Source organism: Mus caroli, unplaced genomic scaffold (assembly GCF_978045245.1).
Source record: "Mus caroli unplaced genomic scaffold, Mus_caroli_1 scaffold_13, whole genome shotgun sequence".
Classification (NCBI taxonomy): domain Eukaryota; kingdom Metazoa; phylum Chordata; class Mammalia; order Rodentia; family Muridae; genus Mus; species Mus caroli.
The window spans coordinates 101,350,081-101,376,608 of record NW_028227268.1 but is presented as its reverse complement, the minus strand read 5'-3'; the positions used below and the strand labels follow the sequence as shown (position 1 = coordinate 101,376,608).

General features: G+C 38.8%; 1 protein-coding gene across 12 annotated transcripts in view; it reads right to left on the bottom strand.

The window, feature by feature from the left end:
- Nucleotides 1–26,528, bottom strand: part of Ehbp1 (EH domain binding protein 1) — a 297,197-nt gene that overhangs the window by 125,375 nt on the left and 145,294 nt on the right. For all 12 annotated transcript variants that reach the window (XM_085829085.1, XM_029483503.2, XM_029483502.2 and 9 more), the window contains one exon: nucleotides 12,219–12,438. In XM_085829085.1, coding sequence (XP_085685211.1) covers nucleotides 12,219–12,438 — 220 coding nt within the window. The remainder of the gene's footprint in view (nucleotides 1–12,218; nucleotides 12,439–26,528) is intronic.

The following is a 26,528-nucleotide window of genomic DNA, read 5'->3' as shown; positions in this document are numbered from 1 at the left end:
GAACAGTTAGCTTGGGATTGTATACCCAGCAAGAGTATCCCTCAAGAACAAAGGGGAATCTAGGAAGACTCAGAAGAAAGAAAACTAAGAGTTTATTTCAGCAGATTTACTCAAGAAACAAACAAGCAAGCAAGCAAGCCAACCTTGCTAGGTAACTGAGGAGGACCTTGGACTCCCCTTCTCCATCCTCCTGTTTCCTAAACATTAGGACTGCGGGCGTTCGCCATCGCACTAATTTATCAATTTTAGTAAACTGAAAAGATGCAACCATCTCCCATCCTTTAGTTTCCTCATAATTTTCTCCAATAAAGTCTCTAAATATCTTTCAGTTATTAATATCTGAAGCATAAAATTATTGCTTTGTTTTAAGTGCTTCTTCATGCATGCTGCTTCTTTTTTTTACAGCTCAAAGATTACTCATTACCACAAAGTACAATAGCTCACTTGGGGGATTCACATGATCAGGAGCCAGAGCACACTGGTGCCAAGCCAGCCAGTGATTCCACGATGCATAAAACAGACACTACGGATTAGATTTGGTTTTAAATTAAATCATCTGAAAACTGAATCTGTGACAAATTAATATTCTTTTGAAAAGAACTAATTTCATTTTTTACATGCAATTAAGCAAAATATAATGAGGAAGGTGATTTTTTTTCCATAATAAGTGCTTTACATTTTACACATAATAACCAGAAAGTAATCATGATCTCACTATACATACTGCTATTTTGGAGACATCACTGGTTATTATTTTTTAAATAAAAAGACTTTGGAACAAGCACCGCTTCAAGTCCCGTAGTCTCAGGTAAAGCTAACGCGGTGAGTAAATCCAAACCTTTACCAGCCTTTGTAAATCACGTAGTGGTGGCTCTTTCTTATAGCGCACACTTACCACCCAGACTTTTTGAGAGCATATGTACATATTTTAAAACTATAACTTTGTGATATAAAAGGAAAATAGTTCAATAAACAGTTTACTTAAAGAACAATGCCTTAAAACCTGAAAATGACCTGCAGGCTTATTTCACCGCTGGCCCCGCCCTCCACATTTTTTTATATTTTACAAACTAGCCTTTTCTTTTTCTTTTCTCTTTCCACCCTAATTTGGACACTCTCCCAAAATCGGGCTCCATATGCTGCTTTTTTCAATTGTGGAAGATCTATGAGTTTCTCCTATTTCACACTGTACTCAGGCAGGAACCATCCTGATCTCAGTAAGCAGGGAACCCATGGAGAGGCAGTTTTAAAACAAGAGTTTTAAATGGTGCTATAAATCACACGGCTAGCATGCCCTTACTCCTTCACTTCTCTCCATGCCATGCATCACACACACCACCACTACAGCTGGGCAACACCATAACAACCACAGTGACCCCGATTCTTGGTGATGTAGTACCTCTTTTTCTTCCTAAATTAAGCACTCATTTTTATGCTACTAATCACTACCAACTCAGAGGATTTATTGCTGATATTTCTCCACAGGATGGCATCCCTAATTCTTTTAAATCTAAGAATCCGTCAAAAAACAAACAAACAAACAAATAAACCCTAGATTATTGTAGTCCACTGAAAAAAGAAAGTTCCCAATTCCAATAAAGAGAAAAACAGAGAGTTCAGGGTTTGAACAGATCTGGTTATGAAGTGCTTATGCCATTGGCCTTTTCTCTACGCTAAACATAGCTTAAATGTATAATTTATTGCCACCCATATATTTCTGACACAAACTAGAAGACATTAAAAGGAAGATTAAAGTAAGAACTAAAGTACATTTAAGTATAAAGATTTATGAGGTGAAGATAATTATTTTTTAAATGCCCATAACTCACGACAACTTGAATAAGGAAACATTTACTTACACACACTTATGTCCAGATTAAAAATGATGCCCACTAACTTAAGATGGGTACAATCTACTAGTTTTACACAATCAAGGCTAGTCTGTTATTTCTATGGCTTAACGGGAAAGGAAATCTTTCCCTAAGGTATGGTGCTGTTGGACTTACAAGTGTTTGCCTGTGCAAAAAAAAGGCAAGGACAAGATTTTAGGGAAACCATTTGGCTATGTATAAGACCTACCTGCCTCTACCTTGCCACAGTCTATATAAAATGATCTAGTACAAAAGATGTATTTCTCAAGGTATTTTGAAGTATAGCTTGTGTTGGGAGTAAAACAGGAGGACAAATATAAATCAACTGATAATTTTTCATTAGAATATTTTATTGTTTATTTAGAGAAATTCAAAAGACAAAAATGGGCAGTGAATAGCCCCTGTACACCCACTTTGGTCACTGAATTACATTTTCTGAAATCACAATGGTTGAGTAAATATTTAGCTTCATTCTTTCATGTTTCTTGTTTTGGTGGTAGCTTAACAGACTGTTATCTGGTCCTTAATTTTCTGATCTATTACTCAGTAAATTATAGAGTCCCTTAATACAATGAAATTTATTATTTTAAAGCTTCTCAAATATTTTTTTGTAAATAGAAGGGTCTATTTCTACTGTTTTTGGAACTCTGGTAGTTAGTGCTGATTGCCAACTTAATAGTATGTGGTGCCACCCAGGAGATAGGCTTGTAGGCACATCTGTGAGGGGTTGCCTTGAGTAGGTTAGCTTCTGGCCATGCCTATGGTACTCCCTATTTGGAAGGCCATTGATGGTAACTATCAAAATTATATAACTTTAAAGTTTGATCCACTTTAGGGAAAGGAAACATCCAATATATCTAAAAATGTGCAGGCCTGCTCATCTCTGCATTGTTCCTAACAATGAAAGCCTGGCCCCACACTTGCTCCTAATCGGCTATGGAAATGACAGTGCTTCTACATACTTACGATGGACATGGAATAAGGAGGCTGCCCATATACTAAAGGACAATTTGACAGGGTGACTTTTAAGTAAAATGAAGGCCAAAATAGTGTTTCCAGGCTGTTACAACCTTGAGGACAAAGGGAATGATAAGAATAAGCATTTGGACCTACCTGTTCTATGTGTATGAATCCCACCGGGACAAGAAGCTAACCCAAGCGGTTACTGTGAAGCGGGCAAAAAGAGTGAAGTGAAACTGAAGCAGCAAGCGAGACTCCTCCAGTGGATACCTCTCCATAATTATTTAGAATTTTTGAACCATGCTAACATATCTAAAGCAATTCTAGGAAAATTGCTTATACAGGAGACCTAGGAGCATTAACTGCTGCTGTGGGAATGGCGAGAGGATAAAACCAACCACTGGTTTCGGTAAGTTGGAGTCATCTTAATAGGGAGATTTCAATGACTCAGGCAAAAGAAAAATCTAGTCTAGGGTCTAGAAAGGTTGGTTTTCTTCTGAAATGTGCTGTCTTACAGCAAATCTGCAAGCAAATTAGTCAGGTGTAGTGTCAAAACAAGCACCTGATTCAGAGAGCAGAGGGAGGTGAGCCTGTAGGTAGACCAGAGATAGAGGCCTGATGCATAGGTTGGATAAAAGCAAGAACACTTCCTTCACTGTAAGAGAGGGCAAAAGGTAGAGATCATGTTGGCCTTCTTCAGCACACACACACACACACACACACACACACACACACACACACACAAGCACACACACACACACACACACACACACACACACTGACGGCAGTAACCTTTCGCTACATATGAGTATAATGCCAACAATGTTACTACACCTCCCAGGAGGAAGTACTGCCTTCCTGACTGGCAGTAGCTATCTCATCCTTCTTCACAGGGCTCTGCTCTTTCTTGCTCCCTGGCTTTTACTGGCTTTTTAGTTTACTGAACATGAGCAGATATTTCTTACTTTAAGGCCTTCATACACAGTACTGAAACCTTTTCCAACACTGATCCTACTGCTGCTACCTCCTTACCACTTTCTATTAAATGAGCCTACAACACTTTTAGTGACTGCCTGGTATTTTCCTCCAAAGTACTAGATGGATTGTTTTGTTTTGTTTTGTTTTGTTTTGTGTATTTGTGGATTCACTTTGTGGTATCCGTAGAAAACTAGAAATGCTAACTTTTATACCCAGCATTTAATGCAACACCTGGCATGTTGCGGGTACTCCATCATTTTCAGTTATAGTAAAAACTTCAGAGTACTAAATTTACTATCTTAAACATCTTTAAGCATATGGCTCAATATTTAAAACATTTTTGAACAAGTAGATGCATTAATCCAATAAACTTCAAACAGGAAATTCCTGAATCATTCTTGATTCTTCCCTTTGTCCTTCCAAATTATTCTTTAGCTGTGTTTATTAATAACATTTATTCTTTCCTTCCATCTATACCACAGTTTGTGTTGAAATAGGGTTCCACATATCTCAGGGAGACCTTGAACTTGCTTAAACTTAAACTTTGATCTGTCTCTGTCTCCTGAGTGTCACAAGCACACACCCAGAGCCCCAGTTCATGCAGTGCTGGAGATCAAACTCAGAGCTTCAAACATGTGATCCAGGCATCCTACCAACTGAGCAAAGTGCCCAGCCTGTCTTTACTGTGCTGCTCCATTGTTTCCTGTGATTTCTGGCCTGAAATACTACTCAAGTCCCCTGTCTGCAGCCCATCTTCAGTGTCTTCACTCTGTTTTCATATTCTGTCTTTAAAGTTCTCATGTGGCTGAAATATGCTCCCTCCCACCACCACCTTTTTTCCAATCTATCACAAAGACACCAAAGATGGGCAAGGCTGAACCCGAAAATGAACTGAGAGAGCCACAGCTCTCATAAATTCTCTGTGGCCTCAGGTGACAACTTGAACCATCAGTTTGAACAGCTGAAGCTGAGGGCAGACAGAGAAAGGAGGAGGAAGAGAGCAGCAGAACTGTGAATGGCCAGCCAATCTGTTTCTCAAAGTGTGAGCTGTATGTGAGAGGTGCTCAGGGTCCACCCTGCTTCTATGGTGGTGAGGACAGAATTGACAGTAACACTCCACTTACTGTACGGCTCTATGAATTTACAAAGCTATACACTTGCATAACCTCTACTAAAGTCAGGCTGAGGAAGGGCCTCCTTCCTCTCAATAATTGAAGTTGTGAGTACACGCAACAACACACTGCTGTCCAATTTAAATGAAAGAGAACAATCTGGTATTAGCCACCAAGTTAGATGAGGTGAGTCCTTTGTTTATTGCTCCCTTGGAAGATTTTACTATAAATTAATGCAAGTCATGCACTAAAAACACCTATAATCCCAGCAGCCAAGAGGCCGAGGAGGGAAGCCTACAAGTTTCAAGGCATTATGAACTTTATAGTGAACTCTGTATCTGAAAAATAAAGAAAAAACAACCCCCCAAAACCTTAAAAGGCAAATGTCTAAAACAAAAAGAAACTCCCAGCTAAAAGAAATCAGGAACACCTAAGACACACACCAATGAGGCTGTACCGCGTAGTGTCTGTTGGAAATGCTAGAAATGCTCAGAACTTCTATTAAAATTATTCTATCACTCCACTAACCTCTAAGAATTTTGAAATTATATACAGAATATATAAGCAATCATCCTGAGTTTGAAAAGCTGTTTAAGTATGAAAATGATCCCTAACTGGAATTTTACACTTAAATATATCTCTAGTTAATGTAAAGTAATGCCACAAATTTACCTGTAAAAGTCAAATATGCTTAAAATTTATATTCTGAAAAAATGATTAATTTATTCATATATATTTTCAGTTTGGTCTTATTCTCACTAAGGTCATTATTAGAGAACTTTATCTTACTTTAATTTTCAAAATAAAAAATTTAAAGGATGGGAAGATTCCTGGTTGAGATCTAATGAAATGAACTGGCTAGAAGCAGGTTTGCAAAGAAAAATGCCCACACATTAATTTATCATTAATGATAATAGCATTAATAGAGCCAACATGCAGTGTATGTGCTATTAATCCTCAGATTACAACTCATAATCCAGGTACTAGAGTTCATATGTTCTACAGCAGCTTGACCGTCTTTACATAAGATGAATATGTAGTGAAGCTATGTCCCAACCTTGTTTAAAGCCGTGTCTAGAGACAGTAATAGGACTACATAGTTATCTTACGATATCCAGGCGTTCCATTAGCTCAAACTGTACTGTGTTTCTTTTTCTAAGTTGATGCACATCAGGCTGTGCTTCAAGCCTCACAAGTTAGGACTTAAAGAAAAAAAAGAAAGAAACAAAGAAAGAAAGAAAGGAAGAAAGAAAGAAAGAAAAGCTAAATAAGAATTGAACTTAAATGTGAAACATTAGTCCTTTGCAGAAATAACTATAAGAGCTCACACTTATTGTAAATATTTTTCTCATTAATATATTAAATAGTGAAATTTAAAATTTTTCAATTTTCAATTTATATTCGTTATAATTTATTCTTGACCCACAGGTTACTTAGAATGTAAATATTTCAAATAGATAGATGTCTTCATTACTATTGTTACTAATTTCAAACCTACTTGTGCTATATATAAGTAGATTTCAAGATTAATTTTGAACATATGGCTAACAGCCTAAGGCAGGGTCACCATCAACTCTGTGCTACAGAATACAGCATCTTAGGTGGTCAGGGCTACTCTCAGGCCCACAGTGACCTTTATTGTTGGGAATTAAGTGGCTGGAGACATGGCTTGGAGGGTGAAGAGAGTCAGTGCTGTAGGAGACCTGACTGTGGTTCTCAGCCCCCGTGCAGGGCAGCTGCACCACTGCAGGGCAGCTGTGACCACACCTCCAGCTCCAGGGGACCTGACCTCTTTGGCTTCCTCAGGCTTACACACTCACAGGCACATACCCACCCACAGAAACATAATGGAAAAAAAAAAGAATGTAAAAAGTTATCTTCCTGATGAATTGAACTGTTTCATGATGAAGTGACTATCTTTATTCTTAACTTTAAAACCTATTGTATTTTATTACATTAATATGGCTTTCCAAGCTGGTTTTCTTAGTGTTTTCATTAAAGCAAGCAAGCAAGCAAGCAAACAAACAACCCTTTTTCTACAGTTTTTAAAAAACTTTTCATGTACCCTTGGTTTAGATGTATATGTTAGGATTTTTTTTAAAAATTAATAGTATTTTTAGTGTAATGTTCAATCCATTTATACATAATGAATTAATTACTAAGTTTAAAAATTTGGGAAATAATTTTCCCAAATAATTTCATCTATCCTATGTCATTTCATCCATTTAGGGAGCTCTTTATCGTACATTTAAAAAAAAAAATCTATGCTCCATTCTGTTTTCCATGTAAAAGTTACATATTATGTTCCTATCTTCTTAATGCTATCCTAATACTCCAAAACAATTAACTAATTAACATCCAACTAGCAATTGCTATCATTATCTAACTTGTCAGTAATAAATGACCCTTAGAGTATTAGTATTGATTAATATTGTTAATGCTCACTTAGATTTATCCACTTGGTCACTGAAGAGAAAGAGAAAGAGAGAGAGAAAACCAGGGATTTCTGAATGAAACATCACCCTGCGTCAAAAGTTCTCCATGTTTTTCCAATCCTGTTTTGCCATTCTTTCCCACTCCCCAATTTTCTTCTAGAATGTTTCAGAGCAAATCCCAGAATACTATCTTTTCAATACTAAATTACGTATTTCTCAAAGACTAGTAGTCCTTCATTTTTGTCAAGCTAGACAGAAATACAATAAAATCCACTCAACTCTCCTGGAGGAATTCTCCCATTCTAATTACGGATTCCTCCAATCACCAATAGTTCTTGTAAACTGGTAGCTAGTTATCCTAACCAGTGGCTTGACTAAAACCTAGTTTGACTCTTTGGTAAGAATACTTGCACATATTATTACACACTGCCTATCATGAGAGGTTAGAAGAAAGAAAATGACTGCTTCTCCAATTTTTAATGATTTTAAGACTGATGATGTTGGTTGCCGACTGGCATGCTAATGTAATGGGATGTTTTAAATTTTCAGCCTGATAGGTTTAATAGCCATGCTAATTAGTGTTAGAGACATTATTTCATCAGGAATTATGAAGCAGTAAGTTTTATAACAAAGTAACTTTTTCTGTATTTCACAGAATACAGAAAAATAAAACTCCCTTGGAAACTACTTAATTATCTTGCAACATAGTAGCAAAAGTCAGCAGGATAATAAGCTTCTTCTCTTCCTTTATTTATTAATATGTTAACTGAGCTATTAGCCACCAAAGGCGATTTTGATGCTACTATTAACTCATGAATTTGAATATACTTGGTATTTTAAACCCTTTCAGATACCTATTTTTACATGCTTCCTTGCCTTCAAAACTTAATGTTAACAAAAGTTTATTAAACAGTTTTCTTTAATAGCTGCATAGTACTCCATTGTGTAAATGTACCACATTTTCTGTATCCATTCCTCTGTTGAGGGACATCTGGGTTCTTTCCAGCTTCTGGCTATTATAAATAGGGCTGCTATGAACATAGTGGAGCATGTGTCCTTTTTACCGGTTGGGACATCTTCTGGATATATGCCCAGGAGAGGTATTGCTGGATCCTCTGGTAGTACTATGTCCAATTTTCTGAGAAATAACAAAACTGATTTCCAGAGTAGTTGTACCTGCTTGCAATCCCACCAGCAATGGAGGAGTGTTCCTCTTGCTCCACATCCTCGACAGCATCTGCTGTCACATGAGTTTTTGATCTTAGCCATTCTGACTGGTGTGAGGTAGAATGTCAGGGTTCTTTTGATTTGCATTTCCCTGATGATTAAAGATGTTGAACATTTTTTCAGGTGCTTCTCAGCCATTCAATATTCCTCAGTTGAGAATTCTTTGTTTAGCTCTGTACACCATTTTTTTAAATAGGGTTATTTGGGTCTCTGGAATCTAACTTCTTGAGTTCTTTGTATATCTTCGATATTAGCCCTTTATCTGATTTAGGGTTGGTAAAGATCTTTTCCCAATCTGTTGGTGGCCTTTTTGTCTTATTGATAGTGTCTTTTGCCTTACAGAAGCTTTGCACTTGTCAATTCTTTTTTTTTGTTTTGTTTTTTTTTGTTTTTGGTTTTTCGAGACAAGGTTTCTCTGTATAGCCCTGGCTGGCCTGGTACTCACTTTGTAGACCAGGCTGGCCTCAAACTCAGAAATCTGCCTGCCTCTGCCTCCTGAGTGCTGGGATTAAAGGCGTGCACCACCACGCCCAGCCCATTTGTCAATTCTTGATCTTACAGCATAAGCCATTAGTATTCTGTTCAGGAAAATTTCCCCTGTGCCCATGTGCTCAAGGCTCTTCCCCACTTTCTGGATGAATCTTGAGGGAGGTAACCCAATCACAGAAGAATATACATGAGATGCACTCTCTGATGAGTGGATATTAGCCCAGAAGCTCAGAATACCCAAGGTACAATACTGAAAACACATGGAACTCAAGAAGAAGGAAGACCAAAGTGTGGATACTTCAGTCCTTCTTAGAAGGGAGAACAAAACACCCATGGAAGGAGTTACAGAGACAAAGTTTGGAGCAGAGACTGAAAGAATGACCATCCAGAGACTGCCCCACCTGGGCATAGACGACCCATATACAACCACCAAACCCAGACACTATTGTGGATGCCAACAAGAGTTTGCTGACAGGAGCCTGATATAGCTGTCTCCTGTGAGGCTCTGCCAGTGCCTGACAAATACAGAAGTGGATGCTCACAGCCAACCATTGAACTGAGCACAGGATCCCCAATGGAGGAGCTAGAGAAAGGACCCAAGGAGCTGAAGGGGTTTGCAGCCCCATAGGAGGAACAACAATGTGAACTAACCAGTAACCCCAGAGCTCCCTGTGACTAAACCACCAACCAAAGAAAACATGGTGGGACTCATGGCTCTAGCTGCATATGTAGCAGAGGATGGCCTAGTCGGTCATCAATGGGAGGAGAGGCCGTTGGTCCTGTGAAGGTTCTATGCCCCAGTATAGAGGAATGCCAGGGCCAGGAAGTGGGAATGGGTGGATTGGTGAGCAGGGATGGGGGGATGGGATAGAAGGTTTTTGGAGGGGAAACCAGAAAAGGGGATAACATTTGAAATGTAAATAAAGAACATATCTAATAAAAAACCAATTTTCTTTATAGTAATATGCACACACTTGAAGTCAAGCACATGACTTGGTCTAGATCAAACTCTCAACTTCCTGAAGCCTTCCTCCAGGAAGCCCATATAAAGTTTGTTTCTTTGATCAACTGTTGCCATACGTATAACGCCTATAAAAAGAATTAATGTCCTGATTCTACCTTGATCTTTTACATTTTTCCTTCTAAAATTTCAATATAATTTTTCACCTCGAATTCTAAGGAAAAGTTTTCAAGCTTGGCTTCTACATCACTGATATCTGTAATATAAAGGCAGCATGTCTGTCATGTGGGGAACAGGGCCTCACACGTGCCCATGCTCAGCAGCTGTTCCACTGTGCGCTACAGCTGTATAGCCTCTTCTGCTACATCATCAGCTGTCTACAACCTCATGGCTGTTCCTTTACATTTATGAACTCCTTTCTATTCTTTAATTGTTATAATTTTCACAAATTAAGAACAAACCATCAGAAAAGTTATTATATAATAAAGTGTCTTAATCTTTATCTGGATTCAAACAAAATTAATATTTTATCTTAGACCATTACTTTTTTTAAAAATTAGATATTTTCTTTATTTACATTTCAAATGTTATCCCCCTTTCCTGGTTCCCCTCCCCGCTTCCCCTGCTCACCAACCCACCCACTCCTGCTTCCTGGCCCTGGCATTCCCCTACACTGGGGCTTAGAGCCTTCACAGGACCTAGGGCCTCTCCTCCCACTGATGACCGACGAGGCCATCCTCTGCTACTTATGCAGCTGGAGCCATGAGTCCCACCATGTGTTAGACCATTACTTCTTGTGATGACTGCCTCTTTTACTTATTAATGCTCTCATCAGTCAAATCACCCTAAAAATAATTACAATTTTTATTTTTGGTTTTCTTTTGTTCTGTAACATTTGTTTCATATGTTCCCACTATGTAGCTAACAAGAAATATTCAAGTGAATGCTACTTCTGAGTGTTGGTAGGAAAACTTTAGCTTTGATAACTAAGCAAAGATTGGTCCCTATTTTAAAACTTTTTTTTCCTTTGTGAAACTGAAGTGATCACTCATTTTTATGTCCTTGTAGGACAACATGAATGGATGTCTCTTTAAGCAATGAAGTATGTACTACCAGGTTTTATGAACACTAACTCTTTAGTGCATCCACCCGTCAAGTGTGTACTCTTATGACCTTCAAGGATTCCTTCATCTTAGGTTTTGCCTCCTGGTTTCCTTGCATGACTTATCTGAGGAGGGGACCTGCTGTGCATTCTGTAATGAATCTTTTGTTTGGTGTGATTGTTATACTGCTGGGTAATTTATCTGTGTTGGAGGTGGAAAGAGCTTTGTCATCTTTTGTGTGATTATACACAAGTGCACCCGATACAGCCCTCTTCATCATGCGGTAAACAATAAGCTAACCAATGACTTCCGCATTCATCACCAATAGTGCACCCTAAAGCTGTCCTTTCGACAGAATTAGCGCTATTTGCTGCTTCTTGTTAACTTTAATCATTATCAGGCTCTCGGGAAATATGTCCTGTTTGTCATTTAGCACTGACAACTGCAAGGAGTGGATTTACCTCATTCATATGCCTTTCATGTCAAGGACATTTTTGTATATAAAGGGAAAATAGAAATTCAATCTTCCCTAGCCAGGAAATTATAAATATCTTGATTTGGTTCCTTTATTAGATCTAAAGAAACAATTTTATACATGGGATTCAAAGTGGGTTGCTACCATGTTAGGCTAATCTCCTTTCTGTTTTGTTTGGTGACAGAATTTGACCCATTTGGACCAACAAGTACTAAGTTGTCTCCTTCTCTGCTATGCTGAGATAACAAATGTGCCACCAAACCCAACTTGTGTACAAACTCAAGTTCTCATGCTTGCACACCAGCGTTTTACTAAGTGAGTACCTTTCCAGCCACAAATTTTACTTCTAAATCAGCAAAATGGCTTTGAAAACCATATAACAGTGGTTTTCATTAATTGGAATTAAACTGCATAAAGAGTAAGCATCAATACACATTTGTTTGTTTTTTAAGTTTCTTTTTCTTTTTTTAGAATTGTATATTATAATTTTTTAAATTGCTTTTATTTCTTTACAGTGCAGTTGTTACCCCACCCTTCTTCCTGGTCATCCTTCCCACAGTTCCTCGAGAATATATCAGCACGTGTTTTATCTAGTATGAAATCTTACCTTTGGAGAAGTAGAGAGATCTTTCCCTGCAGAGACAACTGTGTTTTCATTTACTCCAGTCTTGGGTGTGAGGGCTGGTGGGGCTAGCGGGGCTGGCGGGGCTAGTGGGGCCGGCGGGGCTGGGGCCCTTCTTTTCACTCTCCGTTCAGTTTCCCCTTCTTGAACTGTATTGACCAAATTATTTGGAGAAGTTGGCTTAGGCTCATAAAAAGGATTTGATCTAAATGAAAGAAAAATTATCATTAAATGTCTCTCAAAACTAGTTTATTTCCATATAAAGTATTTAAAAATATTCTGAAAACTGCTTTCTCAAATAAACTGAAACCAATGAAACCTAGAATTTTGAAATAATGACTTCTATCCTCTGGTCCATTTTAATTCAGACTTAGAAAAAATTTTGTCTATCTTAAAAGTACTGAAAAGTAAGATACTGTTCAATTTCAATGACTGTATGCAGAACCTTAGGAAACTGACCTTTAAAGATGGAGACTGCACCTGTTCTTGACATTCAAAAAGAGTAAATGGAATAGGAATGAGGTTCTTGTTACTGTTTTATGTTGTGCTATTACTTTTCTACGCTGTGCTTGTTACTGTTTTACACTGTGCTTGTTATTGTTTTATGTTGTACTCCTTATTGTTTTAAGCTGTCTTGTTACTGTTTTACACTGTACTTGTTACTGTTTTATGCTATACTTGTTACTGTTTTAAGCTGTCTTGTTACTGTTTTACATTGTACTTGTTACTGTTTTAAGCTGTCTTGCTACTGTTTTACACTGTACTTGTTCTTGTCTCAGCTGTCACCACTCCACAGTGGCCAGTGGCTATTGAGCAGATCTGACTCTTCTCATTCATGCACCTCCTCCTCCTCCTTCCACAATGAGGTCTGACAACCTATATGGCAGCACATGATAAATTGAAACCAAAGAAGAAAGCAATGCAAGAGAAAGATGCTTTGCTGTCAAGAAAAAAATGACTGAGCTAAGAACCCAGTTGGTCAATCAGAAGGCAAAAAAAAAAAAAAAAAAAACCAACATCCTCCGTACATTTCACAAGCACTGCCTATTTATTTGACTCCTTTTAAGTGCTTAACTTTTGTCTGAGAGACAGACAGACACACACACACACACACACACAACTTTTGTTTTTTGTTTTTTTTTTTTAATTTAAAAAGTTGGATTTTATTCTTTTTTTTTTAATTTTTAATATTTTTATTACATATTTTCCTCAATTACATTTCCAATGCTATCCCAAAAGTCCCCCATAGCGCCCCCCACTTCCCTACCCACCCATTCCCATTCTTTTGGCCCTGGCATTCCCCTATATTGGGGCATATAAAGTTTGCAAGTCCAATGGGCCTCTCTTTCCATTGATGGCCGACTAGGCCATCTTTCCATACATATGCAGCTAGAGACAAGAGCTCCGGGGTTCTGGTTAGTACATCATGTTGTTCCAACATAGGGTTGCAGATCCCTTTAGCTCCTTGGTTACTTTCTCTAGCTTCTCCATTGGGAGCCCTGTGATACATCCAATAGCTGACTGTGAACATCCACTCCTGTGTTTGCTAGGCCCCGGCATCATCTCACAAGAGACAGCTATATTTGGGTCCTTTCAGCAAAATCTTGCTAGTGTATGCAATGGTGTCAGCGTTTAGAAGCTGATTATGGGATGGATCCCTGGATACAGCAGTCTCTAAATGGTCCATCCTTTCATCACAGCTACGAACTTTGTCTCTGTAACTCCTTCCCTGGGTGTTTTGTTCCCAATTCTAAGAAGGTGCACAGTGTCCACACTTTGGTCTTCATTCTTCTTGAGTTTCATGCGTTTAGCAAATTGTATCTTATATCTTGGGTATCCTAAGTTTTGGGCTAATATCCACTTATCAGTGAATACATATTGTGTGAGTTCTTTTGTGATTGTGTTACTTCACTCAAGATGATGCCCTCCAGGTCCATCCATTTGGCTAGGAATTTCATAAATTCATTCTTTTTAATAGCTGAGTACTACTCCATTGTGTAAATGTACCATAATTTCTGTATCCATTCCTCTGTTGAGGGACATCTGGGTTCTTTCCAGCTTCTGGCTATTATAAATAGGGCTGCTATGAACATAGTGGAGCATGTGTCCTTTTTACCGGTTGGGACATCTTCTGGATATATGCCCAGGAGAGGTATTGCTGGATCCTCCGGTAGTACTATGTCCAATTTTCTGAGGAACCGCCAGACTGATTTCCAGAGTGGTTGTACAAGCTTGCAATCCCACCAACAATGGAGGAGTGTTCCTCTTTCTCCACATCCTCGCCAGCATCTGCTGTCACCTGAATTTTTGATCTTAGCCATTCTGACTGGTGTGAGGTGGAATCTCAGGGTTGTTTTGATTTGCATTTCCCTGATGATTAAGGATGTTGAACATTTTTTCAGGTGTTTCTCTGCCATTCGGTATTCCTCAGGTGAGAATTCTTTGTTCAGTTCTGAGCCCCATTTTTTAATGGGGTTATTTGACTTTCTGGAGTCCACCTTCTTGAGTTCTTTATATATATTGGATATTAGTCCCTTATCTGATTTAGGATAGGTGAAGATCCTTTCCCAATCTGTTGGTGGTTTTTTTGTCTTATTGATGGTGTCTTTAGCCTTGCAGAAGCTTTGTAGTTTCATGAGGTCCCACTTGTCAATTCTCGATCTTACAGCACAAGCCATTACTGTTCTATTCAGGAATTTTTCCCTTGTGCCCATATCTTCAAGGCTTTTCCCCACTTTCTCCTCTATAAGTTTCAGTGTCTCTGGTTTTATGTGAAGATCCTTGATCCACTTAGACTTGACCTTAGTACAAGGAGATAGGAATGGATCGATTCGCATTCTTCTACATGTTAACAACCAGTTGTGCCAGCACCATTTGTTGAAAATGCTGTCTTTCTTCCACTGGATGTTTTTAGCTCCCTTGTCGAAGATCAAGTGACCATAGGTGTGTGGGTTCATTTCTGGGTCTTCAATTCTATTCCATTGGTCTATTTGTCTGTCACTATACCAGTACCATGCAGTTTTTATCACAATTGCTCTGTAGTAGAGCTTTAGGTCCGGCATGGTGATTCCACCAGAGGTTCTTTTATCCTTGAGAAGAGTTTTTGCTATCCTAGGTTTTTTGTTATTCCAGATGAATTTGCAGATTGCACTTTCTAATTCGTTGAAGAATTGATTTGGGATTTTGATGGGGATTGCATTGAATCTGTAGATTGCTTTTGGCAAGATAGCCATTTTTACAATGTTGATCTTGCCAATCCATGAGCATGGGAGATCTTTCCATCTTCTGAGATCTTCTAGAATTTCTTTCTTCAGAGACTTGAAGTTTTTATTATACAGATCTTTCACTTCCTTAGTTAGAGTCACGCCAAGATATTTTATATTATTTGTGACTATTGAGAAGGGTGTTGTTTCCCTAATTTCTTTCTCAGCCTGTTTATTCTTTGTGTAAAGAAAGGCCATTGATTTGTTTGAGTTAATTTTATATCCAGCTACTTCACCGAAGCTGTTTATCAGGTTTAGGAGTTCTCTGGTGGAATTTTTAGGGTCACTTATATATACTATCATATCATCTGCAAAAAGTGATATTTTGACTTCATCTTTTCCAATTTGTATTCCTTTGATCTCGTTTTGTTGTCGAATTGCTCTGGCTAGGACTTCAAGTACAATGTTGAATAGGTATGGAGAAAGTGGACAGCCTTGTCTAGTCCCTGATTTTAGAGGGATTGCTTCAAGCTTCTCACCATTTACTTTGATGTTGGCTACTGGTTTGCTGTAGATTGCTTTTATCATGTTTAGGTATGGGCCTTGAATTCCTGATCTTTCCAAGACTTTTATCATGAATGGGTGTTGGTTCTTGTCAAATGCTTTTTCTGCATCTAACGAGATGACCATGTGGTTTTTGTCTTTGAGTTTGTTTATATACTGGATTACGTTGATGGATTTCCGTATATTGAACCATCCCTGCATCCCTGGGATGAAACCTACTTGGTCAGGATGGATGATTGTTTTGACGTGTTCTTGGATTCGGTTAGCAAGAACTTTATTGAGGATTTTTGCATCAATATTCATAAGGGATATTGGTCTGAAGTTTTCTATCTTTGTTGGGTCTTTTTGTGGTTTAGGTTTCAGAGTAATTGTGGCTTCATAGAATGAGTTGGGTAGAGTACCTTCTGTTTCTATTTTGTGGAATAGTTTGTGAAGAACTGGGATTAGATCTTCTTTGAAGGTCTGATAGAACTCTGCACTAAACCCATCTGGTCCTGGGCTTTTTTTAGTTGGGAGACTATTAATGACTGCTTCTATTTCTTTGGGGGATATAGGGCTGTTTAGATCATTAACCTGATCTTGATTCAACTTTGGTACCTGGTATCTGTCTAGGAACTTCTCCATTTCATCCAGGTTCTCCAGTTTTGTTGAGTATAGCCTTTGGTAGAAGGATCTGATGGTGTTTTGGATGTCTTCAGGATCTGTTGTTATGTCTCCTTTTTCATTTCTGATTTTGTTAATTAGGATGCTTTCCCTGTGCCCTCTAGTGAGTCTGGCTAAGGGTTTATCTATCTTGTTGATTTTCTCAAAGAACCAGCTCCTTGATTGGTTGATTCTTTGAATAGTTTTTCTTGTTTCCACTTGGTTGATTTCACCCCTGAGTTTGATTATTTCCTGCCGTCTACTCCTCTTGGGTGAATTTGCTTCCTTTTGTTCTAGTGCTTTTAGGTGTGTTGTCAAGCTGCTAATGTGTGCTCTCTCTAGTTTCCTTTTGGAGGCACTCAGAGCTATGAGTTTTCCTCTTAGAAATGCTTTCATTGCGTCCCATAAGTTTGGGTATGTTGTGGCTTCATTTTCATTGAACTCTAAAAAGTCCTTAATTTCTTTCTTTATTCCTTCCTTGACCAAGGTATCATTGAGAAGAGTGTTGTTCAGTTTCCACGTGAAGCTTGGCTTTCTATTATTTATTTTGTTATTGAAGATCAGCCTTAGTCCATGGTGATCTGATAGGATGCATGGGACAATTTCAATATTTTTGTATCTGTTGAGGCCTGTTTTGTGACCAATTATGTGGTCAATTTTGGAGAAGGTACCATGAGGTGCTGAGAAGAAGGTATATCCTTTTGTTTTAGGATAGAATGTTCTGTAGATATCTGCCAGATCCATTTGATTCATAATTTCTCTTAGTTTCTCTGTGTCCCTGTTTAGTTTCTGTTTCCATGATCTGTCCATTGGTGAAAGTGGTGTGTTGAAGTCTCCCACTATTATTGTATGAGGTGCAATGTGTGCTTTGAGATTTACTAAAGTTTCTTTAATGAATGTGGCTGCCTTTGTATTTGGAGCATAGATATTCAGGATTGATAGTTCCTCTTGGAGGATTTTACCTTTGATGAGTATGAAGTGTCCCTCCCTGTCTTTTTTAATGACTTTGGGTTGGAAGTCAATCTTATCAGATATTAGAATGGCTACTCCTGCTTGTTTCTTCATACCATTTGCTTGGAAAATTGTTTTCCAGCCTTTCATTCTGAGGTAGTGTCTATCCTTTTCTCTGAGATGAGTTTCCTGTAAGCAGCAAAATGTTGGGTCTTGTTTGTGTAGCCAGTTTGTTAGTCTATGTCTTTTTATCGGGGAGTTGAGTCCATTGATATTAAGAGATATTAAGGAAAAGTAATTGTTGTTTCCTGTTATTATTGTTGTTAAAGTTGGCATTTTGTTCTTGTGGCTGTCTTCTTTTAGGTTTGTTGAGGGATTACCTTCTTGTTGTTTCTAGGGCGTGGTTCCTGTCCTTGTATTGGTTTTTTTCTGTTATTATCCTTTGAAGGGCTGGATTCGTGGAGAGATAATGTGTGAATTTGGTTTTGTCGTGGAATACTTTGGTTTCTCCATCTATGTTAATTGAGAGTTTGGCTGGGTATAGTAGCCTGGGCTGGAATTTGTGTTCTTTTAGTGTCTGTATAACATCCGTCCAGGATCTTCTGGCTTTCATAGTCTCTGGTGAAAAATCTGGTGTAATTCTGATAGGCTTGCCTTTATATGTTACTTGGCCTTTTTCTCTTGCTGCTTTTAGTATTCTATCTTTATTTAGAGCATTTGTTGTTCTGATTATAATGTGTCGGGAGGTATTTCTTTTCTGGTCCAGTCTATTTGGAGTTCTGTAGGCTTCTTGTATGTTCATGGGCATCTCTTTCTTTAGATTTGGGAAGTTTTCTTCTATAATTTTGTTGAAGATGTTTGCTGGTCCTTTGAGTTGAAAATCTTCATTCTCATCCACTCCTATTATCCGTAGGTTTGGTCTTCTCATTGCGTCCTGTATTTCTTGGATGTTTTGAGTTAGGATCTTTTTGCATTTTACATTTTCCTTGATTGTTGTGCCGATGTTCTCTATGGAATCTTCTGCACCTGAGATTCTCTCTTCCATCTCTTGTATTCTGTTGCTGATGCTGGTATCTATGGTTCCAGATTTCTTTCCTAGGGTTTCTATCTCCAGCGTTGCCTCATTTTGGGTTTTCTTTATTGTGTCTACTTCCCTTTTTAGGTCTAGTATGGTTTTGTTCATTTCCATCATCTGTTTGGAAGTGTTTTCCTGTTTTTCTGTAAGGACTTCTACCTGTTTGATTATGTTATCCTGTTTTTCTTTAAGGATTTGTAACTCTTTAGCTGTGTTCTCCTGCAATTCTTTAAGGGATTTTTGTGCTTCCTCTTTATTGTCTTCTGCCTGTTTAGCAGTGTTCTCCTGCATTTCTTTAAGTGTGTTATTAAAGTCCTTCTTGAAGTCCTCTATCATCATCAGGAGATATGCTTTTAAATCTGTGTCTAGCTTTTCCGGTGTGTTGGGGTGCCCTGGACTGGGCGAAGTGGGGGTGCTGGGTTCTGATGATGGTGAGTGGTCTTGGTTTCTGTTAGTAAGATTATTACGTTTACCTTTCGCCATCTGGTAATCTCTGGGGTTAGTTGTTATCGTTGTCACTGTTTAAAGATTGGAGCAGAAGCTGTGTTCCACTCACCAGCAGTCCCAAAATCCTGCGGCGGGGGTCGTGGGTAGCTGGCGGGTGTCAGGCAACCCTGCTCTCCCGCTACCCCGGCGCTGATCCGGCCGGATGAGGCCTGTGGCCCTACTCAGGCCGGTTTCTGCTTCCCTAACTAATGCAGTCTCAGGTCCCGAGCACTTGGATTGGAGCAGAAGCTGTGCTCCACTCACCAGAAGTCTTAAGATCCTGTGGCGGGTGTTGTGGGTAGCTGGCGAGTGTCAGCAGACCCTGCGCCCCAGCTGCCCTGGTGCTTTTCTGACCGGAAGAGGGTTGTGGCCCTATGTAGGCCGGATTCCTCTCTCCCCAACCAGAGCAGTCTCAGGTCCCGCGTGATTGGACTGGAGCAGAAGCTGTGTTCCACTCACCAGCAGTCCCAAAATGCTGTGGCGGGGGTCGTGGGTAGCTGGCGGGTGTCAGGCAACCCTGCGCTCCTGCTACCCCGGCGCTGATCCGGCCGGATGAGGCCTGTGGCCCTACTCAGGCCGGTTTCTGCTTCCCTAACTAATGCAGTCTTAGGTCCCGCGCAATTGGATTGGAGCAGAAGCTGTGCTCCACTCACCAGAAGTCTTAAGATCCTGTGGTGGGTGTTGTGGGAAGCTGGCGAGTGTCAGCAGACCCTGCGCCCCAGCTGCCCTGGTGCTTTTCTCCACACACAACTTTTGAAACCTCAAATACCACCACCAGTAATGCACGTCCTCCAACAAAGCTACAACTGCTAATCCTTCTCACACAGTTCCACTGACTGGGGACCAAGCATTCAAATATAAGCCTATGGGGGCGGGGCCACTGTCACAAATCACAACTCTGTAGAACACAAAGGCGTTGGGCCAGGTTTAAATGGCTGTGATGCCCCTCTCATATCAAAGCATCAGATCTGCTGACAGGGAAGGCAGGCCTTCATCCCCACCTGCCAGTTTGGTGGTCAGCGAAGGGAGATAAGGCACACGCTGAAGGGACATGCTGGTGGGATGTGCTAAGATCCTGTACCTCAGCTGGTAAAAGGCAGTATTGCCAGAGCACCATTTATTGTTGTTGTTCAAATGATTTTAATTACTGCAATGCACAAGTTTTAAAAACTGACAAAAGGAGAAAATCAGCTGTTATCCCATGGGTCTGCCTTTGCGTGCCCCCCCCCCACCCCTTTCCTTCTTCTTTCAATCCACTCTCAGGTTTTTTTTTTTTTTTTAATTATGTCTTATTTTGGCTATAAGAGGATGTGGAGCGTTTCTTTTCTGTGCTGATTATTTGTGTTCTATTTGCCGAGGCAGCTCTTTTCCTAGATTTTGAGAATTTCTTTCTATAAGTTTGCTGAAACTACTTTTTATATCTTTGGTGTAAAATTATTCTCCTGTGTCCATAGTTAATCAACTTGATCTTTTCTTATGTTCCAAAGATCGTGTGTGTTCTATCGATACATTTTATTAAATTATTAAATGCATCGTTGAGTGTAGGGATGCAGAAGAGTTTGTCTATTTTGGTACTCTCTGAATCACTGAACAAAAAAGAATTTTTACCTTTGTGCTATGCACTTGCTAATGTACTTGTTATATCATCAACTATCTGTCCACAAAAACAGTAAATAAGTAGAAAAATACAAATATGAATTTAAATGAAATTATTTGTTATTATTATTTATTCCTTGGAATTATAGAAAGATGACCAATGTTGGTTAGCTCCAAGAAGGACTGACTAAAATATACTGAAAATACAAAACAACGATACAGTGAAATTTGTAATCTTGTTCTCTAGAAAATGTTCCACTGGACAACCATTTAAATTAATTAAAATGGATGTGTAGCTGAATAAACTGAAGGAGGGGCATCCCTGAAAAACAAAAACAACAGACACCATACCAGAAACGCTGCATATGGATCTTCAAAAGGTACTTGAGAAATGCTCTAAGCCTTATTAGCCTCCATCATGCCACATAACTGGAATAGCTACCGAGCACACAGACACCTGCGAACCCTGGGCAGGCCCTTTGTGTAAGGACACACAAGCTAATGCTCAGGGAAGGCACACACCTTCTCCAGGTGCTGACAGATATGCTGGGGCACTGAAGACTGCTTTACATATCAAAGACTAGGCACTGTTGGTACGAATACAAGTTTAGGTCACAGGATACAGGAAGAACTTCGTGAAGGAAGACTAGTCACACAAGCGTTTATTGGTAAAAGGTCATAAGTTTATTACTGAGGTAAAGATATAAAAAATGGAAGTTCTGTGCCACTGGTATTATACCTACAAACTTTTGGAAAGAAAAGATGAGAAGCAACAAGAATTAATTAAATACCACCTAAGTTCTTCTGGGAGTTGTACACTAGTTAAAGTGTAACGCTTAGAACTTCAGTTAACATTGGTTTTTGTTTTGTTTTGTTTTTAAAAGGCTTTTTATGAATTCCTATTGCTAACACCAGGTGAGTGAGCAATTTCGAACACCTTTAAAAGGCTGACATGGTCAAAAGGCAACACCTAATGTTCTGACTTTAGTTTTTACAAAGGCAGTTAAAATGTTTAAGCAAACACTGCTGTCTCCTTCATTTGTTAACAGGAGACAGGAGGGTGTGTATGCATGTGTTGTGTAATATTCATGCATCGGGAATGACTGAATACTTGCACTTAAAGTTTGCATTAAACTCAAGTACTCTAGGTGTGTGGCTATTACTCAGCACCTACACCACCCATGAGAAACTTCATTTTGATCACACATTAGCTGTTCAAAGAAAACAAGTAGAATAACTTGAGCCAATCTTTGACCTAGGTTTGAAATAAGATGATTTTTATGTTGTAACTCTAAGTACTTAAGGAAGACACAGCTTTTCTCAAAATGTAGCCATAGGATCATAAAGCACAGGTAAGACTCTCCTCCTCAACCATGCGTGCGTGTGCATGTGTGTGCGTGTGTGTGTGTGTGCGCGTGTGTGTGTGCGTGTGTGTGTGCGTGCGTGTGAGCGTGCGTGTGTGTTTGCGTGTGTGTGTGTGCGTGCGTGTGTGTGCACGCGTGTGTGCACGTGTGTATAAACCTGTGTGTTGTTCATGTATGTACATAATCAGTCTTCGAGGTTGTAGCTACTCACGTGGGTGTGCATTAGTATTACATTGTGGCTTTAATTTGCATATCCTTGAAGACTAGTGAAGTTGAATTTCTTTCCAGTTCCTACTAACTACCTTCTTTAGAGTCAATGCTCAAATTCCACACTTTTTCTTATTCAGTTTGCTGAAAATGTTATAGTATGGCTTGCCTTTTTATTTTTGAAAGCTCTTTCTTTTTTTCTTCTCAGATTTAATTTTGATAAAATTCAAATTATTACTTTTCCATTTTCTTTAAAAGGAATCTTTGCCTAGCCCAGAGTGACTAGATTCTCTTCCAGCTTTCCAATGAAACTTTTAATATTTTAGTCCTTCCTTTTATGTTTATGCTTATGATGATGACAGCTGCAACAAGTTATGAGATACCACGTGGGTGCTGGAAATTGAACTCCGGACCTTCAGAAGAGCAAAGAGTGCTCTTAAACACACTGAGCCATCGTTCCAGCCAAAAAAGATTATTTTCTAATTGACAGTCACTGTTAAGTTTTCCAAAAATCATCTTTAGTAACCTGTAGATCTATTTACAGACTCCTTTCCATCTCCATAGTTCATCTTTATGGCAACATTACACTGCTTTGGCTAGTGAGTTAAAAATCAAACAGTTTGTCCTCAATTTGGTTTTGTCGAAATTCCTATTTCGAGTCCCTTCTATTTTTAGGTATATGCTATAACTTCATTAATTATTACAAAGAAGTACACTAAGATTTTGACTAAGGCAGTAATTGTGGCAAATAATTTTCAGTGTCACCTTGGCAAGATAAATGAAGGTGGAGACAACTGGCAGAGAAGGGACTGGAGTATGTCTGTGACAGTGTTTCCAGAGAAGACCAGCAGCAAGGCCCAGCAAATGGGATCTACCCACAATAAACGCACAGATGGTGTGGTTTCTTGGACCCCATAATCATGTAGGTCAATTTTCCTAATCAATTAGTTTCTCTTGCCTCTGTCTCCGTTCTCTCCTTCCATTTTCCTCCCTCTCTTTCTTCCCATCTCTAGAACTCTTAACAGGGAAATGCATCCATAGATCATGTGCACAAGAGCCTGACCTGGGCTCCAGTCATGACCTTCTCAGTACTTTGTTTTTAGGGGACAGACATTAATCATCTTTGTCCTAATTCATTATTTTTTGTTTGTTCTATTTTTAATACTTTTACAATTATTTTCTTTTCGGTGCTGGAGTTCCAACACATGCCCTTGTACACATGTTGTTATTGAGTTACATTCTTATCCCCTTTAAATGATATTTAAAATGTTTATTTCTGGTTATTGTCATTATAAATAAGTGTAAATGAATTTGTATATTTATCTTTATCCTGTAACTAGGTTAATTTAGTTTTCAAAATTATGACCTTTGTGGAGACTCCTTGTGATTCATTACACAAATAGTTATGCTATCTGTAAAAAAATGATATTTATTTCCAAGTCACAGTGTCTAGGAAGTTTACAATGAAAACACCCACATTTTTCCATCCAGCCTCTACTTTGTGCTGCCATACATGTTAGGAGTAACATGTTATAAAACTAAAAATAAATTACTTCAGATCCAAACAATTTCCTTTTGAAGAGATTATAAAATAAGGTATGGAGTTTATATGTGTATATATTAACATGTGGTCCATCTTCTATGCCTTTCCTTCCTTTACAGTCATTCAGATTTTTCATTGATGACTTTCTTCTTGCTGAAGATCTTTCTTCAAGAACCTTATCTTTCAAAGCAAATATGATGCCTAAAAATCCTTTTGCCCTAGGTGGGAAGAGAAATTTGTGGTGACAGGCCCCTGGTTTTTAGTTTATTTATTTTTTCAGTATTTAAAAATAAAGTTACCTCACTGTCTTCTGGTTTGAACTATTTTTCTGAAGCCTTTCTTCATATTTCTTGTACCCGGGGCTCATTCAGCTTCTAGGACTTGTAGGGAGGAGTGTGTGTGTGTGTACCATGTATATATATATATATATATATATATATATATGTGTGTGTGTGTGTGTGTGTGTGTGTGTGTGTGTGTGTGTGTGTACACACATGTGTACATGTGTTTGCACATGCATATGTATACAAACAGATGTACATACATCTGTGTTTCCTTGTATTCCATCCACCCTCTCATTTTGCTATCTAGAATCCCAGTTACATGCTAGGCTACTGCAAGTTATATAGAAGCTAGCTGGGTCTTACTCCTTACTCGATTTCTCTCCCCTACATTGTAATCAGAATCATTTCAAAGGTTATATTTTTAGGTTTGCCAGTCTTTTTCTTTCTGCAGTAACATTTAATATGGCATTATTTCCACCCACTTAATATACGTTGTATCTTTCATCCCCTCTTTAGACACATTGCATCTCTTACTCCCCTGCACAGACTTTGGACAAATTGTATCTCTTGCCTCTACTTTAGACACACTGTATCTCTTACTCCCCTACACATATTTTAGACACATTGTATCTCTCACCACCCCCACTTTAGATATACTGAATCTCTCACCCCAAAGCACACATTAGACACTTTGCATCTCTCATTTCTGGAAGTTCAACGTGTATACCCCCCATCACTCATGTTCATGTGTTCCTTCTCAAACTTCTGAAATATATTTATAATACTTTACTATATTGTTAATTAGTTCCATTGCTTATCCCATCTATACCCACTGCTAATGACTTGACTTTCTTCTTAATACAGTCAGACTTTCCTGTTTTTTTATTAGCCTGATAAATTTGTTTGTCAAAAAGAATTAAATTTATAGTTTGGGTGCTACACATTTTCTATTGCCTTAGCTATTTTTAGGCTTGAGTAGAATACAGGTTATTTTTAACTTACTTAAAATTAGACTGATTCTTCAGATTCTGTCTTAAGCTTTTGAGGAAGGCCTAGGGAGCTTTTGGTGTCAGCTAACTTGGCCACCAATGAGGCAATACATGTCTAAGCATTCTACCTCATGTCTTATGTTTTGAAAAATCTTTCTCTTTGCTTAGTGGAAAACATATACTACATTCCATACTGAAAATTTCCCCACAGCTGTTTAGTGTGCTTCTTTTTCATGGAAAATCTATTCACATGTATATTCTAATAATACTCAGGTAAAAAGGCAAGAAGAACCAATCTAGTCTCTGATGCTCAGTTTGCAGATTTTATAGTATTCTCTCTACCCCCACAGTGCCTGGCAGCAGCCAGGTATGCTCATCCCCACAGTTACCTGGAAACATCCAGGTAGGCTTGACCCACTATAAAAGGGGCTGCTTGGCTCCTCCTCTCTCTCTCTCTCTCTCTCTCTCTCTCTTAAACTCTTGCCTCTCTCTTGCCTCTTGGCCCCTTGTGCCCCATCTTGCCCCATTCCCTCCCCCCCTCTATGTGGTCATGGCTGGCCTCTACATCTCTACTCTCTCCTCTCTGCCTTTCTCTGCCTCTACTACTCACTTAACTCCCCTCCCCATGCCCTAAATAAACTCTATTTTATACTATATCAGTGTGTCTGGTCCCTCAAGGGGAAGGGATACTTTGGCATGGGCCGCTGAGGCATCCCCTTCCCCCACATCCTGACAGAACATATTCTTGTAGCTCTTTATCTTTTTATGACTACAACAATCACCTTGGTTTACTAATGTTGTTGTCAATTCTGCAAATCCAAATTATGTGTCCCCAATTGAGGGAGGTTTTTGGGGACTGTGTGAATTTTTCTACCCCTAAAAGGCTGGAAAATTTTCTAAATATGAACTTGAAGAACAACTGTGGAAACCACCTTTTTGTTCTCTTGTGGATTATTATCCCTTGTAGTTTGTTTTCAATGTTTCAAAAGCATTGTTTCAAATATTTTATTCTATTTTTAATTGCTTAAGGCTGGATGCTAAATCCAGTCTGTGTTACTATATTAGGACTAAAAGTAAAGTTTAGTTGTTGCTCTTTAAGTGCACTCAAGGCCACAAGCCATCAGCACGGGGCAACTCCAGATCGTGACATGAATGAACATCTCCCCTTTATCTCCACTGCAGACTTGAGCAAGATGGCAGCTCTGATCACACTGTATTCACACTGAACATGTGATGGGTTCTTTTTGGAAATGTTGGGATTGTGCTGTTAAGTATCTGAACAAGTCTTCTGATCAAACCAGTATAATATATAATTCTATAATTCCCGCAACAGAATTGAAGTAAATGCCTACAATTTTCAACCAAAAACATCTAAATACCATTTATAATAG